We start from the raw sequence: 20,398 nt of genomic DNA, 5'->3' as shown, positions 1-20,398 counted from the left end.
TGGATTAATACTTAGTCCATAGGCACACACCTGATCATCTGATCATCTATATTTGCCTTCTTACAGCACTAAACTATGTTTTCTACCTTTATCTTGCATCTACCTACCACTTCAGCATTTTATTAAAAAGAAAAATAATAATAATAATAGGAGAAATGTGGGATCAACATATAAATCAAGTACAAAAATCAAATGAATATTCATATTTGACCTGATGGTTTATAGGTCATATTGCATGATCAAAACCGAAAGTTTCTGTGATGAATGCCCTTGTACTGTTCACCATGTAAGAATTTATTCACTCTGTAAGAATTCGTTCACCATGTAAGAACTTGTTCGTTATGCTTCAGAAGATTGGAGACTGACGAGAATTAGGCTTGAGATGGATTAATGATTATACATTGAGCATTGACCCCCCTATACTGAATTTTATTGTTGTTAACAACCATTTGATCAATAAATATGAGAGATGCCCTCTCAAAAAAAAAAAAAAAAAATTTAAATAATGATCTTACCAGGTAGAGTATTCTTGGTTGGAAGCCCTTCTGTTTCATTGCATTAAATATATAATGCCACTCCCTTCTGGTCTGTAAGGTTTCTGTTGAGAAGTCTGATGATAGCCTGATGTGCTTTCCTTGTCCATGATCTTTTTTATCTCTCTGGCTGCTTTTAAGACTCTCTCCTTGTCCTTGAACTTTGCCATTTCAATTATTATATGTCTTGGTGTTGTCTTCCTAGGGTCCCTTGTGTTGGGAGATCTGTGCACTTCCATGACCTGAGAGACTATTTCCTTTCCCAGACTGGGGAAGTTTTCAGCAATTATTTCCTCAAAGAGACTTTCTATCCCTTTTCTCTCTCTTCTTCTGGTACCCCTATAAAGAGAATACTATTCCATTTAGATTAGTTGCACAGTTCTCTTATTCTTTCATTCCTAGATATTCTTTTCTCTCTCTGTGCCTCAGCTTCTTTATATTCTTGTTCTCTAATTTCTATTTCATTTACAGTTTCCTCTACCTCATCTAATCTGCTTTTAAATTGCTCCATTGTATGTTTCATTTCAGATACTGTATTTTTCAAAGTATCTATCTCTTTCCTGAAGTCCTCCTTGATATCTTGAATATTTTTCTTTAGCTCCATGAGCATGTTTACATTTTTCATTTTGAAATATTTATCAAAAAGATTGGTGATTTCAGTTTCACTTAGCCCTCTTTCTGATGTTTGAGGTATTTTTGGTTTGTATGAAATTCTTTTGCTATTTCATATTTCTAATGGTTACTATGGAATAACTTTGTGTAGGTAGTGCCCTCTAGTGCCCAGTAGCTCTATTTCTGGAGTTGCCTGGCTGCAATGCCTGCTTCCACTGCCAGGTCCAGTGGGCTGAGCATGTAGGGAGGAGCCTCTACCTTATGCCCCTGTAACTGCCATAGGCAGGGCTGCCCTCCAGCTGGCCTGGTGCAGTTTTGGTGCAGCATGTGTGTGGACTGTTGCCTGCCAGGAGGAAGGAGCAGCAGGCTGTGTATCACAGTGGTGGTGGGGGGAGCCTCGAGGCTGCATTGCCAGCAAAAGGGACGGAGCTGAGCTGAATGTGCTGGGATGATTTTGACCACCTGTCCTTTCTCCTGAGCAGCAAGCTCTCTGTAATCCTTGCCCCTTTAGCACCCCTCTCAGTGTTGGGAAATATTTAAAGTGCCTGCCTTTCTTTTGTCCTGGAGTGGCTAGCTGTGGGAACCTGTTCTCTTCAAGCAGCTGGAATCTTTGTCTTTCTGAGTATTCTGCCTGTCTTTGCTTTCCAACCCCTCTAATCTCCAGAGCACCATGTAATGCAGGTTTGTGCTCCTGGAGTATATCTCCAGGGTTGGGTATGTAGCAGTCCTTGTATTCTACTCCATTCCCACTCCGCTTCTCTTCCTCTGACCTGTGAGCTGAGGTCAGGGGAGGGCTTGGGTCCTGCTGGATCATGGCTTTGCTACTTTACCCTTTTTTGTGAAGCATTCTCTTTTCCTCAGATGTAGGCCATCTGTCACTGTCTTCTTTCTGGTTGCTTTTTCAGGATGCATTGTATTTGCTATAGTTTGGTGTTACACATGGTTTTGGGAGGAGGTTTCTTCCTTACTTCTCATACTGCCATCTTTTTTCCCCTGCATGGCATTTTAATTTTTAAAATTTGTTTCAAGGGAATTTACAGTTGATTATTGAAGCATATTTATGATGAATGCTTTAAAATCCTTGTCTGACAATTTGAATATCTTACTTATCTTGGTATTGGTGTCAATGACTGTCTTTTCTCATTCAAATTTTGATTCCACTATTCTTGATATGAGGAATGATTTGCTGTTGTGTCTTCAGTGTTTCGGTTATTATATTAAGAGACTTTTGACCCTAGATCAATCTCCAAAACTGTCTCCAGTGGCAGGCAGTTTTGCTGCTTAGCTTTAGCCTATGTTTTGGCCTATTTTTGTGAGCTTGACAGTTTAATTTTCAGAGTCCTGCAATACTATTCTTGTCTTCTTCATTCTTCTGGAGCTCCTTGGGTTCCTGCTTAATTCCTGTTGGTGCTGTTGTGGGGAGAGAAAGTATTCCCTGGTGTCATTAGGCCACCTTCTGTTGGAGACAGTTTGGATCAGAAGCCATTTCTCCTGGTTATCCTTTTGCAGCTGGTGGCGGAAAGGGAGATCCAGCACTTTGCTCCTGCCATCACTGCCTCAGACACTTGGGGCTGCTCGCTGGTGACTCAGTTGCAGAGTGAGGTTTGGGTCACCCAACTCAGTCTCTGCTGGGCTTCTCCTTTCTTGTCCTTTGGCCAGAGGGAACAGGTTTTTGCTGTAGCTGTTGTTGTGTATGCCTGTTGGTGATTTCAGATTTCAGACCTCCCTGACAGCAAGTCCTGGTTATATGAGAGGTTAAAAAACAAACAGAGAACTCACCACATGTCATTCCTCAAGCCCTAGGGTCCCTAGTGAGGGAACATTTTCTTGTTCCAGACTTCAGAGTCCTTTTATTTTTTTCTGTGTAATAATTTCTGAAGTAATTAGTTGCATTAGAAGGGAGAAGTAGGGAAAAGTAAATCCACACTATCTCATTATAGAGCTGGTGTCTTAATACTGCTTTATGAGGAATGGATTCGCTGACTTCTTTGCTCTGCCATTCTGGAAGTCCCATTACAAGATGAGTTTAATTATAAATTTTCTAATAAAAGTTACATTTATTTCAGATTTGTATCTTCTTCTCAAAGGTCCTAGCATAGTCTAAATACCCATCAACTATTCCATGAATACTTCATTGTTACTTAAAGATATGGGTTTTTTAAATGGGTAAAGAAATTGATTGTATCATATAATTATACGTTTCTGGGATCATTTTTCCTGTATTTGTGACTCTTTTCTAGGCCCATCTTTATTGTTGCTCAAATGATTCTTCAGTAGTTCTTTTGGTGAGGTTGTATGGGAATAAGTGCTCAATCATTTTATGTCTTCAGTGACGTTTTTTAGCTGCTCCTTTGAAAGAGACCATGGGTGAGACAATTTTGGCTTGGCTCATAAATCTCCTTACCAGTTGCTATTAGGGCCTGGTCATATAAAGACAGTATAAAGTTTAAGTCTGTTGGGAAAGCAGATTTCCATGGATAAAGATTTTGTGTTGTGGTGTCAGGGGCAGCCATTTGAATGTGGACTCTTGTACATCCTGGTACATGTCCTAGGTAGGTTACTGATCCTATTTTACATACAGACATGGTGAGGGGACAGCCTAGCATTAGATGGAGAGAGAAACAATCTATCCTGAATTATCCACAAATGTCCCTTCACAGGCGTGGAAGAAGAGGTAGTCCCATAGTAGCCTGTCTTGGGCAGAGTCATTGTGGAATGACAGATGCCTGATAGGGCAACTATGACCCTCGTTGCTTAGGGCTGGAGCCTGGTGTTGCTGGCTGAGCAGTGGGATGGAAGCACCAGGGGACTAGGAAGACCGATTGTGACCCCCAGCAGTGTAGGTGCACAGCAGGCTGGCGTTCAGCTCAGGGCCCTACAATATGATGGGTGATTCAGGGGACACACACCAAATTCCACATGGCTTGTGTGCAAGGGCAGTGTCTAGCACAACTGAAGAGACCCTGGGTTCCTGCCGTGGTAGCCTCTTAGATGAGGCAAGTGCTGACCTGGGGCAGGAATCTCCGCCGCTCCTGCATGGTCTTCTGCAAAACGACAACACCCTGGCATCTGTAGGTGAGACTCTCTCCTAGAGGCCCTCAGTTTATTATCTGAGATGTTGCATTTTGTGTCATATTCTGTTTTGTCTGTTGTGGCCATGAGAGGCAGTATCTGTATCTTTCCCAAAGGATGTGGATATCATTTGTAGTCCTCAATTTGGAAATTAAGGTGCCCACAGACAGGTGACTAAAATGGAAAGGTGGACGGGAGCCAGGCAGAAGAGAGAACCTGGGGACCAGTGATTGTTTCCCTGTGAGGTCACTGAGGTCAAAAGGGTTGGGTGACACCTCTTTTAAAATGCAGCTTTAAAAAAAATTCTTTCCCCCTCCCGTCCCTGCTTATATCCAATGTTAGTGACATTCTCATATGAATGTATATATGTAAAAACATAAATGGCACACAGAAAAAGTCACCTTTTGTTTTACAAAATTGGGTTATATTATATGCATTTCTTGGCATCTTACCTTTCTTCTAATACATTTGAGAGGTCTATGTGAATCAGCTGATGGGGATCTAGCACAGTCCTTTTAAGACCCTGACCCTGACAGTCACCTTAACCCTAAGGCAACATCCCAAATCCTAACCTTACAGTCTTGAGTGTAAGGCCCCAACCTTGAGGACATACCCTAACTCCTAACTCCTCACAAGAACACTAATGCTCAGGCCCTAATCCTACTAATCCTACCACTGATTCTGAGGAGATAAATGGCAATGTACCCTTTCACTAGGGAGGAGCACTGGGGAAAATCCTTGTATGTGATCTTTACTTATTTTCTCAAAATGGGTATTCAGGGATGAGATTATTTGCTCTATGGGTAGATATATTTTAATTCTATTGGATGTTCCCAAATTGATTTCCAAAAAAAAGATGGAAGGCTGTTTCAGTCTTCACCCATTCATTCCTAAAACTAAAGGACTTGGGGTGCCCAGAAAGCTCTCCAGAGATCCAATTCTTCAGAGAGGAAGGAGGCTTGGGAAGAGGTGGCTCTGACACCCACCTCCGCTCTCTGTGCTAACGTTCTCAGAGGGTCCCTGGGGATGGCCCCCTGGAGGTGAGAGAGGCCCCAGGAGGGCGTTTGTCACACGGTAAGGAAGAGGGATGGTCTCCTGGGGCAGGGCAGCGACCCCCAGCTCTCATTGACTGAAGTGGGATACCTCTGCAGTCTGACTGTTAGGTGTTCCCGAAAGAGCCCAACTGGGCAAGGCCAGCAGGCCCTGTGGACAGGAGGTACTTCTCTGAGCAAGCCACCTGCACGTTAAAAATCGGAGCACACATGTTTCATTGGGGTGGGAAATCTAACAGAGCACGGCAAGAAAAAATGGGGGCCAGAACCCACATAAGCCCTACGTAAACCAAAGGCAGCATGGAGTGGGCCACAGAGACGATGAGGGGGCCACAGGAGAGTGGAATCGGGGAGACGCGGGAGGAACCGAAGGACCTGTCACGCACAGGACGGTTGGCAGCCCCTGCCCTGGGGTCTGGGAGGGTGCACATTAGGGGTCTGGTCCACGCTGCTGCCCACAGCCTCCCCCGACTCAAGCCAGGAAGGATCCCCCCTTTCCACTAACGCATGGGGCAAGCCTGTTTTAAGAGCATCATGAAAATGAAAAAGGTGGAGAATTTCTAGGGAAGAAAACAGAGAACAGGACAAAATGAGAGATGGAGTGTAAAGAGGGCCGACGAGAAATAAAGGTGCGCCCCCTCCAGGGGCATGCCTGCCCCGCCTCGTTGCAGTGGCATCTGGGCTGACCATTCGCTCTCCTTGTTGTACTTCCGGGATTGAGGAAAAGTCAAGGTCAGCAACTCAGCTAGGGTCTGTGGCAGAAGGGGCTGCTCAGTGTTCACAGCCTCCAGGAGGGGGCAGAGCTGGGGGTTCTAGGAGGTGGGACTCAGCTGTGTTGGCAGAAGGGGGCCTGGGAAACAGAGCAATGAAAACTCCACCCGAGGGGCCTCTTGGCCAGCTCTGCTTGTTCAGGAGGAAAACACTCTCAGGAGGGGTCCTAGAGGGGGGCCGACCCCAGGGACACTCTGCACTCTGTCCCTGGTCTTTCACTTGTGCTTTTCTCTCTCTGGCTGCTGTATGCTTCTAGTCATATTGGTTTGTCCTGTATGATGGACAGAGATTCCCTGCAGCTGTCAAGGGGGGTGTTCAGACGTTTCTAAGGTCTTGACGCTGAACACTGTCTCACTCATCTTTGAACTCACGTTGGGGATCCTGGTTTCATGGCAGCTTGAATGCATGGTGGTCGGGCTCCCACCCTCTCTAGTCCAGCAGGGAGTCCCATTGGCAAGAGGGCTGTGGATGAGTAGACAGGCCTGGACAGCTTGCTGAGGCCTAGGGCTCTGGTGGACAGAGCTGGCAGTGACCATTTCTCCCCAGGCCTAATGGGAGCCCAGCCCACAGGAACAGGGTGCCATGCGGGAAGATCAGAGACAGCAGCCATCCAGGCACCTTGAGCAGCAGGAGAGAACAGCCTGCCTGCTGCTACCTTGGGAATGCGTGAATTCTCTGTTGCCACTGGAACAAATTACCACAAGCTTAGCAGCTTAAAACAGCACACATTTATTCTTCCACAGTTCTGCAGGTCAGAAGTTGCTGGGCTGAAAACCTGTTGGCAGGTCTGGTTCCTTCTGGAGGGGCTGAGAGGAGAATCCATTTATTGCCATTTCCAGCTACTAGTGGCTTGTGGCCCCTGCCTCTGTCTTCAAATACACCACTCCTATCTCTGCTTCCATCATCACATCCCCTTAGTTCTGACAGATTTCTCCTGCCTCCCTCTTACTAGGACATGCAGCCCAGCCAGATTATCCAGGATAATCTTCCCATCTCAAAATTCTTTGACATCTACAAATCCCTTTTGCTATATAAGGTGACATTTCCAGGCTCTGGGGTTAAAGATGTGGACACATTTGCAGGCCCATCTATTGGCCTACTGCAGAAGACTCACTGGGGTCCTCCATCCTAGGGGACTGGAGATTCTGGGCACACTGGCAGGCAGGGTCCTTTGCAGCCCAAGGGGAAGGGGCTGCTCAGTAGAGATGCCTCCAGGGACACAGGTAACAGGACTGCAATTCACCATGCCATGCCCGGGCTGTGCTCCTGGACTCTCCTCTTCCTGGGCAGAGGGGAGTTAGTCGGGGCTCCAGTACCTAACTTTGCCCACCAGCTACTTCTTACTCTGGCAGGAACACAGCTCCCACCACTCCCTTGCTTCCCCCCAGTTCCCCCATCCCACCCCACTTCCCTCCTAGATGTTTTCCCTTGACCATTCCATCTCCTCCCATCCTGAAGGCTTGGCCCTTCTCCTGGTCCCGCATGCCTCTAAAGCCCCCACACAGTTGCCCTGCCAGGAGCCAAACCCCAGAGGAAACAAGTCCTGGGGGCGGCCTGGAGACGCTCTGGGCTCAGGGCCTCCAGAATCCAGGGTGCAGCTGCTCCCTCCCGCCCCCGCGCAGGGGCACCCAGGCCGCAGGGCCCCAGACCTCCACGTTGGGTCTGGTGCAGCCCAGCTGATGGCCCCCTTCTCCAGCAGGAACCATGCTGTCCTCCTGTACCTCCACCCTCTGCTCTCTCGGCACCACCGTCACACTCACATTCAATTCAGTTTCTGCTACCTTGAGGTCACTGGGGGCAGGAACTTCATGCCCCCCCCCCCCACATTTGTATCCACAGTGCCCTGAGGACCCCATTATTTCTTGGGGAAATTGACATGGGAGACGAGGTTCTTATGGCTTTGGGGTGGAGCGCAGAGCCTGGAGCCAGGCTGCTGCCCTAACAGCCTTTCCTGGAGTCTGGGGGTCGGGGAGGGTCTCTTTATTCTGGGCATTCAAGGCTGCTGGTGCCAGGGGTTGCCTGGGAGACGAGGGATGTCCCTCCATAGTCCTGCTGGAGCACTGCTGGTGGGGCAGTTGCCCCTGGACCAGAGGCTTGGCTGCAGGACTCTGGCTGGGGTTCAGCCCACTCCCGGACAGTGAAGGCAGGCTGTCTGGAGACCCTGCTCCCCCAGCTCTCCAGCCTTCTCCCTCAGTTTCCCAGGGAATTTAGCCTACTAGAGGTGGCAGGTACCTTACAGGGGCCTAAATAAAGGATGAGTAATAATTTTTGACCCATGGACTTGTTGGGAAGGAATTTGGTTCGGAGATACAGGGAACTTAAAGAGTGAAAGGTAAGGAAGGAACTCGTTAATGCCAGAATATCAGGGAATGGCATCTGCCCTGCAGGCAGGAGAGAGCAAGAAAGAGCAGAGGAAGGAAGGGAGAGTTCATTGAGCTCCTGCTCAGCGTAGGGCAAATCCCTTGCCAACTCCTAAAGCCAGTGTCATCTGGTGTCCAGTGTTCACTTGCATCTGCGTGGCATAGAAAACAAGTCCCTTCCACCCGAGGATGTGGGGGAGCTGCAGAGCACTGGATGGAGTGAGATTATGTTCTGAGAACTTCCCAAAGGCAAAGAAAAGATTTTCACACAGGCTACTAAAAAGCATGATCCTATAGCTGCAGTCCCGTCTGGGTCACCCAGGTGACAGGAAGCCGAAATCAGAGATCTCAGTAGCTCCTCCCTACTTATCTGAAGGGGAAGAGAGAGTGAAGACTTGTGCTTAAGTCTCGAAAATAGAATGAATTAGTGAGGTAACAAAGACACCACTGGAAGAGCACAGAGACAAAATGCAAGACATTAAGCAGTCGGAAATCTTTATTTAAGGCAAAAGCACACCCTTGAAGAAAGGAGAGTGTGGCAACCTCAGAAGAATGCAGGCACCCTTAAGGGTTTAGGGTTTGGAGTTTTATAGGGCCTTTTGGGTAGGGGTCAGCATAATGTATGTATACAGGCAATTTATAATTCCTTTGAAATTTTATCCTAAGAATAGGGTTATTTAGGTGACTGTGTTGGTCCAGATCTCAGTATTCTTTATTCATATAGGTTCATTTACTCTTTGGAGGCCTATCTTCTGTCCTGGTTACAAAGTTACTTGATTGAGGGTCTGGAAGAAGAGGAAGAACAGCATACAGATTAAATCAAAGAATAAGCTGGGCTTTTTTTTCACAGGCTAAGTAAATTTTACAATGGCACAGCCCTTGTCCTATTTACCTGCCCTTTGAAACATCAGCTAATTAACTAACTATGAGTCCTTTCTGGCTCTCTGGTTTTATCTGATTAACTCTTTGAATCCCCATAAGTGGGCTTTATTTGCTTTATTCTCTCTCCACCCTGCTCAGGTCTGTCTTTCTGCCTAACAGATTCCTGCCCAAATGCTGATCCCTGCATTGTCAGGATGAGGGGAGCCACCCAGAGCCAAGAAAGATGCTAGGGCTTCTGCTGACCACTGGCTCCTCCTCACCTGGAAATGGCAGCCTGGAGTTACAGCACTGCTGCCCAGTGCAGGACCCCAGTCTCCGCTGGTGGCCAGCTCATGTTTGTGGAGGGAGGGGGGACCAAGAGCTGGGATCTGGAGCCCCCGGAGGCCATCCATGCATGTCAGGTAGCTCTTGCACAGGGGTTCACAACAGCAGCCTCATGCTTGCCAACCTTCCCTCTCCAGGGTGCTGCTCCCTCTCTAGATGTGGCTGACTGCAACCCAAGGTATTTTCTAGTGTGTTCTGCCCTCCCCTGCCTTGGTGGTTGATCCAAAGGCTGGGTCACATTGAGGTTTGGTTTGCTTGCCAAGAAACTTTGGCTGAGCTGTCTGGCTTCTGTCCGGCTGTCTAGGTGTCTTTCTTTTTATGGTGTTGTTGATGGATGATCATTGCCTACATCTCAGTTTTCACGTGTAGTAATAGTACACAAAGTGGTAAGAGTCTGTTCCCCAGTGATTGACCGAGATACTCCCATAAATTCAACCATCCCCTTGTCACATTCCTTTTCACTTTTCTGCCTGTCTCACTCACCCTGATCTTATCTGTGATCTTTCTCGACTCTCATGTTCCTCACCTATGAAATCTAACAACATCAAGTTCTGACATGTATATATCCTAAATATTTCTAAATTCCCTTGTATCTCCAGATCTTGTACCACTATGGTTGTGGATATTGCTTTCAGATGTTTCCCCCTGATAATTTCCTAATTAAAATAACAAAGGCATGTCCTAAACTAACCCTGCCTTATCCTCAATGGCCCCTGTACCACAGACTGGGAAACCCAGGTTAAGTGAGGGCTAAAGACTTTGCTCAAGAGACAGCTTTGTCCCAGAGGCTGATCTGGTTTTGACTCGCTGCCCCTTCCTGAATGGGCCCTGGCACCAAGGGTTACTAATGGTTTTCCGTGCCTGTGCCTGAGAGAGGGAGATCAGACTGTGAGCTTACCTGGAATCCCTACTTCACCTCGACAATATTTTGCTTACTAATCTCAAATTATTAATTTCTTATTGTTAATATAATTGTAAAGATGGAGTGCAAGAAGGATGAGTGAAAGAGAAAGCAAGAAACATACATGATACATGTTGTAGCATCTATGTATATAGTGTGGTGGGTGTAGAGATGAACTGCGTAGATCTCCCTCTCGGGAGTTTGTTCAGTGGCGAGCCCTGGGCGGTCAGGTTCAGCGTCAGCCTCAGCTGCAGAGGGATGCCTCTTGAGGTGAGGCCCTTCTCTGGTAGCTTTCTCCCGTGCCTGAGAGAGGCAAGGGAATGAAAAGAGCTGGCCATCCTGTGTTGACTCAGACAGCTCTGATGGGTCATGCTCGTTTGGGAGTCCCTGGGAGCTGGCTGAGGTTTTGTTGAGCCTGAATCTGGATTTGGTATCTCCCTCTACTTAAGCCTGCTTCTGCTTGCTTCTTCCAGAGGTGTTTATCCCTAAGAGATCCCCACACACCACAGGCTCTCCACTGTCTGCTCCAAAGACCAAAGAACCTGACCTGTGACGCAGAGTGTACATATTGTTTTAAACACTCTTTTCAGTTAATTTAGCAATATTTGTAGTCAGTCCAATAACAAAATAGTCACAGTATCATTTTTATTACCTGCATAGTAGTCCATTATATGGATCTTATTAATGTGTTTAAACAACTTCATATTTTTCTTAATTTTGCTATGATAACCAATGCTTCTGTGCAATCTTTGAATTTGCTACTCTTTTTTTCTACTTGTCAGAACCTTAAGGATAAATTCATATAGACAGATAGCTACATCAACTTCATGCACTCTGACAAAGCCTTTTGAGTCCTTGTTCCAAAGGCATCCCGTTTTTTCCCTTTTCTTCAGGCAGTTTACAACTGCGCCAGTTCCCATGTATTCCTGCCAACTCTAGGGGTTATCTATTTTTATAACGTCTCCCGTTTGGTAGGAGAAACAATATGCTCTAAGTCCTTCCCACGCGCAGCAGCTTCTGTGATTTGCCTGCTGTTACTGAGCTTCACCAGCTCTTGAGATTTTCGCATCACCACTGAATACCTTGACGACAAAGCGGCGCTGTTCCCCTGTCGATGTCTGGCGGTCACAGCCTCTCCAGGCCATCACCTAGCTGCGTTCCGGAGCCGTGACTGCAGTTTGTGACAGCTCCTCCAAGAATCGGTAAAGAGCGTCAATACCCAGAGGCGAGGGACTAAGATTTTTGAGGCATTTTTCTCTCCTGCATCTCGGGTTTCACCTCTGGTCAGTTACTCCAGACGGGGACCCGAGCAGGCACGTCCGCTCCTCTTGCTCAGGGTCCCGGGAGCACTTAGGGTGAGCCTCGCAGGCCGCCCCACTCCCTCGCCTGCCCGGTCTGGGGGAGCCCCCAGGGAGCCGGCGCAGGGCGGCGCCCCAGGAACCGCTGCGTCTCGGGCCTCGGGTGGGCTGGCTCATGGGCGCCGGAGAGGCTCCTCCTTCACCAGGTTCGGAGTGGCAGCCTTGGGGCCGGGACTCGCGGCCGCACCGGACGGGGCGGGGAGCGGGCAGCCTGGCCCTGTCAGGCGATGGTGTCCCCCCTCGTCCCCAGGGCTGCCCGGCCTCGGCTCCCAGGAGGCTCCGGCTCCCCCGCCAGGGAGAAGCGCGGCAGGGACATGGAGGCAGGTCTCTCCCGGGGTGCCGCCTGGGCCTGAGCCTGCGGCCGTGACGGTGCCCCGAGCTCGGAGATGGGGGCGGGGATGGGAAGGGCGCGGGGTGGAGGGCGCGCTGAGGGGCTGGAGCTCCCAGGTCGGTCCCGTGCTGGGAGCCGCACGGCTGGCCCGGCTTCCTTCCATCCTTCCCAGCCCCTCTTCTCCCATTCTTGCCACTGTGTCCAGGTTTTCTTCCCCACACCTTTGCACTCCAACCCCTCCTGAGGTGCCGGTCCCCGTCTCGGGGGCCTGAGCTCACACCACCCGCCCTCATTCCTAGGCTGGAGCGAAGAACCATGCGGAGGAGGAGGGACGGCAGGGACCAGCACCTGCTCCGAGCCACTGTCGCGGCTTCGGTGGTGCTCTCCATCTCGGTCTTGCCAGTGAGCCGTCATCAGAATCCCACCCTGTTGCTGTCGGGCCCAGTCCCTTCCCCCTTTATCAGAAGATCATCCACCTCCCCCCCCCCCCGCCTACACACACCTTAGTGGCCAACCAGAGTGAAGTAACCGCACCTCTTGATTAAAAAAAACACCACCTTTTTTTCAATAAATTTATTTTTTGTTGTTGAACTGTGTGCTTTTTCTATGTTTTGCTTAGGTTTTGTTCGCCTGTCCTCTGGAACCTCTATTGGGGTATTTTTTTTTTGAAGTTAATACACTTTATTTTTTTGAGTAGCTTTAGGTTTACAGAAAAACTGAGCAGGAGTACAGAGTCTGCGTATACTCCTTCCTCTCACAGTTCGCCTATTATTGACATCTTGCATCAGTGTGCTCTATTTGTTAAGAGTACTGAGTCAATATTGATACATTATTATTAACCAAAGTTTACATTGCCGTTCACAGTCTATGGGTTTTGACAAAAGCACAGCAAAGTATCCACCATTACAGTATCATACAGACTACTCTCACTGCCCAAAAAATCCTCTGTGTTCTGCTATTCATCCCTCCCTGTCCCCTAACCCCTGGCAACCGCTGATCCTTTTACTGTCCCCACAATGTTGCCTTTTCCAGAATGTCACATAGCTGGAATCAGACTTATGTGGCCTTTACAGATTGGCTTCTTTCACTTAATAGTATGCACTTAAGTTTCCTCCATGTTTCCTATACCTTGGTAGCTCATTTCTTTTTAGTGCTCAATAATATTCAGTTGTCTGGATGTACCACAGTTTATTTATCCTTCACCTACTGAAGAACATCTTGGTTGCTTCCAGGCTTTGGCAGTTATGAATAAAGCTTCTATAAACACCCATGTGCAGATTTCTGTGTGGACATATTTTCAGCTCATTTGGGAAAATACCAAGGATTGCAATTGCTGGGTCATATGGTAAGACTATATCAAGGTGTTTAAAAAATTCTCCTACTGAGCATCATGGCAGTTTGAGTCATTTCCTTTGTCTCTGCGCTTCAATTTCCTACTAGTAGGGCATCAGTAATTCAACAAAGGTTTCTCTGCACAGCACACCAGAGCATGAGAGAGACCCATCCATCTGTGCACCTGAAGGTGGGTAAATTGGGTTTTGTGGACGATGAGGTACCAGGGACACAGAGGCAGTGCAACTGGTGGAACCATAGCAGTGATCCCAGTGGCACCAGCAGCAAATGAAGATTGCTTTCAGCAGAAACAGGACTATATTTATCCATGAGACATTTCATACAAACCTCATGATAACAACAAAATGAAAATCTAGAGCAGAGACCCCAAACATAAAAAAAATAAAAACTGAGCAAATCATCATGAAAAGTACCAATTTAAAAAGGTAGACAAAAATTCAAGGAAAAATAAATAAGATACAAAACAACCAAAAAATGCAAGATAAGATGGCACTAGTGAGTCTTTACATATCAATAATCACTCTGAATGTAAATGGATTGAACTCAGGAATCAAAAGTCACAGAGCAGCTGGATGGATTAATAAAGAACACCCAACTATATGCTGCTGTCAAGAGACTCAATTCAGCTCTAAAGATACACATAGGCTCAAAGCAAACAGGTAGAAGATGATACTCCAAGCAAATGGTAACCAAAAGAAAGTGGATGTAGCCATGATTATATCAGACAAAATAGACTTCAAGCCAAAAATGGTAACAAGAAAAAAAGAAAGTCATTATATAATGATAAAGGGGTCAATACATCAAGAAAGATATAATGATCATAAATACACCTCACACCAGAGTACTGAAATATATTAAGCAAATACTAAAAAAATCTTAAGTCAGAAATAGACAAAAACACAATAATAGCACAGGACTTCAAGCCCACATTATTAGCAATGGATAGATCATCCAGATAAAATCTCAACAAGGAAACATTGGAATTGAACCATACTTTAGAGAAATTGAATAGACATATACAGAACATTCCACCCAGTAGAATACACATTCCTCTCAAGTGCATGTGGAATATTGTCCAGTATAGATCATATGATAGGCCACAAAACAAGCCTTAGCAAATTTAAGAACATTGAAATCATACCAACAATCTTCTCAGACCACAATAGTATAAGATTAGAAATCAATATGAAGAAAGTGAGTAGATCTACAAATATGTGGAAACAAAACAAAATGCTTCTAAACAACCAATAGGTCAAATAAATCAAAACAGAAATAAAAAATTATCTTGAAACAAATGAAAATGAGATCCAACATATCAAATTTTGTGGGATGCAGCAAAAGAAGTTCTAACAGGAAAGTTTATAGCAATAAACACATATAGTAAGAAATTAGAAAGACCTCAAATAAGCAACCTAACTTATACCTTAAGGAACTAGAAAAAGAGGAACAAATTAAGCTCAAATTTAGCAGAAGTCAGAAAATAATAAAAATCAGAGTGCAAATAAATGAGACACAAGAAAAATAATAGAAAAGGATCAGTGAAATTTAAAGCTGGTTCTTTGAAAAGATGAACAAAATTGACAAACCTTTAGCTGGACTAAGAAAAAAGATTCAAACAAAGTAGAAATGAAAGTGACATTACAACTGATACTATAAATATTGAGAATCAAAAGATTCTCATTATGAACAATTACATGCCAATAAATTACATGACATATTAGAAATGGATACACTTCTGGAAATATACAACCTACCAAAACTGAATCAAGAAGAAATAGAAAACCTGAATAGGCCAGTAGCGAGTTAAGAGATTGGGTCAGTAATTTAAAAACTACCAACACAGAAAACTTTTGTACCAGGAGTTTCAGTGGTGAATTCTACCAAATGTTTAAAGAATTAATATCAACCTCCCTTAAACTCTTCCAAAATATCAAGCTGGGGGAATCACTCTAAACTCATTCTATGAAGTCAGTGTTATATTGATACCAAAACCAGATAAGGACATCACAAGAAAAACTGTATGTGAATACAGATGTAAAATTTCTCAGCAAAATACCGGCAAACAAAATCAAGATCTTACCTATTAAAAGGATTATATACCATGACCAAGTGGGATTTATTCCTGGGATGCAAGAATGGTTCAACATGCACAACTCAGTAAGTGTATTTCATCACATCAATAAAATGAGAGATAAAAATCACATCATCTCAATAGACACAGAAAAAACATTTGACAAAATACATTCTTTCATGACAAAAACTATAAAATCCATACTTAATAGATTAGGTATAGAAGGAATATGTCTCAAAATAATAAAGGCCATATACAATAAACCCACAGCCAATATTATACTCAATGGAGAAAAATTTAAATCATTTCCTGTAAGATTCACAAACAAGATAAGGCTTACCACTCTCACCACTCCTATGTGATATAGTTTCAGAAGCCGTAACTAGAGCATTTAGGTAAAACAAAAAAATAAAAGGCATCCAAATTGGAAAGGAATAAAACTGTTGCTATATGCTGATGATATGATTTTATATATAGGAAAACCCCAAAGAATCAATCAAAAGCTGTTGTAATTAAGCAAACTCTTTAGTAAAATGGCAGGATACAGAATCAACAGGGAGAAAACAGTTGCATTCCTTTACACTAACGATGAAGCATCAGGAAAAGAAATAAACTATCCCATTCACAATAGCATCAAAAAATTATAAAATACTTAGGAATGAATTTCACTAAGGAAGTGAAGGATCTGTACAATGAAAACAGCAAGACTTTGATGAAAATAATTGAAAAGATGAAAACAGATGGAAAGGCAACTGGGGTTCACCAATTGGAAGAAATGTTTAAAAGGCCATATTACCCAAAGCCATCTACAGATTCAATGCAATCCCCATCCAAATGCCAAAGGCATTCTTCACAGAAATGGAAGAAACCATCCTAAATTTGTGTGGAGCCACAAAAGACCCTGAATAGTCAAAGGAATACTGAGAAAAAAGAACAAAGCCAAAGTGGTTACACTTCCTTATTTCAAACTACAGTACAAAGCCTTAGTAATAAAAACAGCATGGTACTGTTACAAAAAACCACACAGATCAAAGGAACAGAAAAGAGAGCTCTAAATTAAATCCGGGTAGATATGGTCAACTAGTATTTTTAAAATAATATTTATTGGAATATAGCTAATATACAATATTATATTGGTTTCAGATATACAACATAGTGACTAGATTTAACTATACACATTATTAAATGATCACCATAGTGGGTGTAGTTACTCCTTGTTATTATACCAAGATGTTACAATATTATTGGTTATATTCTCAAAGGTGTACTTCAATTCCTATGACTACTTTATTTTATAATTTGAAATTTGTACCTCTTTATCCCCTTTACCTATTTCACCCTTCCATCTCCCTTACCCCCTCCCTATGGTAACCAACAGTCTGTTGTCAGTATTTATGGATGTACTTTTGTTTGTTTTTATTTTTGATATTCCACAAAAAAGTGGAATCATATGGTATTTGTCTTTCTCTATCTGACTTAGTTCACTTAGCGTGATACCCTCTAGGCCTATTCATGTTGTTGCAAATGGCAGGATTTCTTTTCTTTTTACAGCTGAGCAATATTCTATTGTGTATATGTACCATATTGTCTTTATCTATTCATCTATCAATAGGTACTTGGGTTGCCTCCATATCTTGGCTATGGTAAATAATACTGCAGTGAACATAGGCGTGCAGCTATCTTTTCAAATTAGTGACTTTGTTTACTTTGGGTGAATTCCCAGATGTGGAATTGCTAGGTTATATGGTATTTGTATTTTTAGTTTCTTTGAGGAATCCTCACACGGCTTCCCACAGTGATTATACCAATTTACATTCCCACCAACAGTGTAGGAGGGTTCCCTTTTCTCCACATACTCACCAACACCTGTTATTTCATGTCTTTTGGATAGTGGCCATTCTAACTGGTGTGAGGTGATATCTCATTGTGGTTTTGATTGCATTTCCATGATGATTAGCAATGTGGAGCATCTTTTCATGTGCTTGTTGGCCATCTGTATGTTTTCTTTGGAAAAATGTCTATTCAGGCCCTCTGCCCACTTTTTAACTGGATTATTTGGTGTTTTTTTGGTGTTGATTTGTAGGAGTTCATTGTATATTTTGGATATTATCCCCTTAGTGGATATATAATTGGCAAATATGTTCTCCTATACAGTGGGTTGTATTTTTGTTTTGTTGATGGTTCCTTCACTGTACATAAACTTTTTAGTTTAATGTAGTTCCACTCATTTTTGCTTTTGTTTCCCCTGCCCAGATGTATCCAGAAAAAAATTACTCATGCTGATGTTCATGAGATTCTTGCCTGTTTTCTTCTAAGGGTTTAATGATTTTATGCCTTATATTTAGTTCTTTAATATATTTAGAGTTTACTTTTGTGTATGGTGTAAGACAGTGAACTAGTATTTGACAATGATTCCACAAACATCTGATGGGGGAAGGATATACTCTTCCACAAATGGTGCTGTAAAAAGTGAGAAGCACATGTAGAACTTGTGCTTGGAGCCCTATCTCACACCCTTCACAAAAAAAATTGACTCAAGTGGATTAAAGACTTAAACATGAGACCTGAAATCATAAAAATCCTAAAAGAAAATGCAGGGAAGAAGGCTGTTGATACTGGTTTTAGGAATGATTTCTTTGCACATGACACCAAAGCACAAATAACAAAAGCAAAAATTGACAAATGGGACATCAAACTTAAAAGCCTCTGCACAGCAAGCAAAACAATGAACAAAATGAAAAGACAGCCTACAGAATGGGAGAAAAAATTTTTCAAACCGTATATTGGATAAAGGGTTAACATGCAAAATATATAAAGAACCTCTACAACATAATAACAACAAAAGTACCCCCAAACAATCTGGTCAAAAAAGTGGGCAGAAAATAGACGTTTTTCCATAAGGACATCAAAATCATCAACAAGTACATGGAAAGGTGTGCAACATAATTAATCATCAGGGAAATACAAATCAAATCACAATGAGATATCACCTCACACCCCTTAGAATAGCTATCATCAAGAAGGTAGGAGACAACAGGGGTGGTGAGATGTGGTGAAAAGGGAGCCCTTTTCACCTTAGCCAGACTAAGAAAAAAAGAGAAAACCCATAAATTACTAATAGAAATGAAAGAGGAGACATCTCTATTGATCCCATGGACATTAAAAGGATAATAAATATTATTTATATTATGAATATGATATGGAATATTATGAATAAGGATATTATGAACAACTCTATGCCCACAAATTTGATGACCTAGAAGAAATGTGTAGGAATGTGTATTAGTCCAACCACTATGGAAAACAATAGGCAGGCTCTCCAAAAAATATATTGGCTGTAGATTGTTTGTAAATATTCTTTAACAACTGGGGAATTTCCCTTCTATGTTTAATTTGCTGATAAATATATATATATATATATTTTATAATCATGAATGAATGTTGGACTTTGTCAGATGCTTTTCAGCAACTATTGCCATGATTGTATGAGCCTTTCTTTAGCCTGTTGATGTGATGAAGTACTTTCATTTTCAAATGTTGAATCAGCCTTGAATATCTGGAATAAATCCCATTTAGTCCTCGTGTCTTTTTATACCTTGTTGGATTTTATTAGCTCATATTTTGCTGAGATATTATATATGATCTATATTCCTGGACAATAATTCTTTATTAAAATGTCTTTGGTTTTGGTATTAGGTTAATGCTGGCCTCATAGACTGAGTGAGGAATGATTGCTTCTGCTTCTATTTCTTGAAGAGATTGTAAAGAATTGTTATTTCTTCTTCCTTAAATGTTTTGTAGAATTCACCAGTGAACCCATCTGTACCTGGTGGTATCTGTTTGGAAAGGTATTACTGATTCAATTTCTCTAATAGATATAAGCCCTATTCAGATTGTCTATTCCTTCTAATATGAGTTTAGGTAAATTGTATCTTTCAAGACATTGGGCCATTTCTTCTAGGTCATCAAATTTGTGGGCATAGAGTTGTTCATAATATCCTTATTCGTAATATTCCATATCATATTCATAATATAAATAATATTTATTATCCTTTTAATGTCCATGGGATCAATAGAGATGTCTCCTCTTTCATTTCTATTAGTAATTTATGGGTTTTCTCTTTTTTTCTTAGTCTGGCTAGAGTTTTATCAAGCTCATCAGTCTTTTAAATGCATCATTTAGGTTTTGGCTGTATGAATTTTCTCTGTTTCCTGTTTTCAATTTCATTGATTTCTGCTTTATTTTTTCTTTTCTTCTGCTTACTTTGGCTTTTATTTGCTCTTATTTTTCTAGTTTCCTAAAGTGTAGGCTTATATTATTGGTTTTAGATCTTTCTTCTTTTTTATTGTCTGCATTTAATGGTATAAATTTCCCTCTAAGCACTGCTTTTACTGAATCCTACAAATTTGACAAATGAATTTTCATTTTCCTTATTCAAAATACTTGTTAATTTCTCTTGAGACTTCTTTTACACATGTGTTATTTATAAGTATGTTGCTTAATCACCAAGTATTCTGGGATTTTCCAGCTACCTGTTCATTGCTTATTTCTAGTTTAGTTCCATTGCTGTCTGAGGGCACACTTTGTATGACTTCTCTTCTTTTAAATTTGTTGGACTGTGTTTTATGGCCAATAATTTGGTCTATCTTGGTAAATGATCCACATGAGCTTGAGAAGACTATGTATTCTGTTGCTATGTATTCTGTGAAGGGCCCCCACCCATAAGATGGCGAACTTGCGGCTTCTCTTCCAGGTTCTTGGTTCCCGAAGGCACCAC

General features: G+C 43.1%; 1 protein-coding gene across 1 annotated transcript in view; it reads left to right on the top strand.

The window, feature by feature from the left end:
• Positions 1-12,742, top strand: part of LOC118969047 (nuclear envelope pore membrane protein POM 121-like) — a 53,016-nt gene extending 40,274 nt beyond the window's left edge. Inside the window, exon 3 of the mRNA XM_073221450.1 lies at positions 12,496-12,742. Within this exon, the coding sequence (XP_073077551.1) occupies positions 12,496-12,703 (208 nt within the window). The 3' untranslated portion in view covers positions 12,704-12,742. The remainder of the gene's footprint in view (positions 1-12,495) is intronic.
• The last annotated feature ends 7,656 nt before the right edge of the window (positions 12,743-20,398 follow it).

Source organism: Manis javanica, chromosome 14, assembly GCF_040802235.1.
Source record: "Manis javanica isolate MJ-LG chromosome 14, MJ_LKY, whole genome shotgun sequence".
NCBI classification, from domain to species: domain Eukaryota; kingdom Metazoa; phylum Chordata; class Mammalia; order Pholidota; family Manidae; genus Manis; species Manis javanica.
Note: the sequence above shows the minus strand (reverse complement) of the source record. Positions and strands in the feature narration are given on the sequence as shown.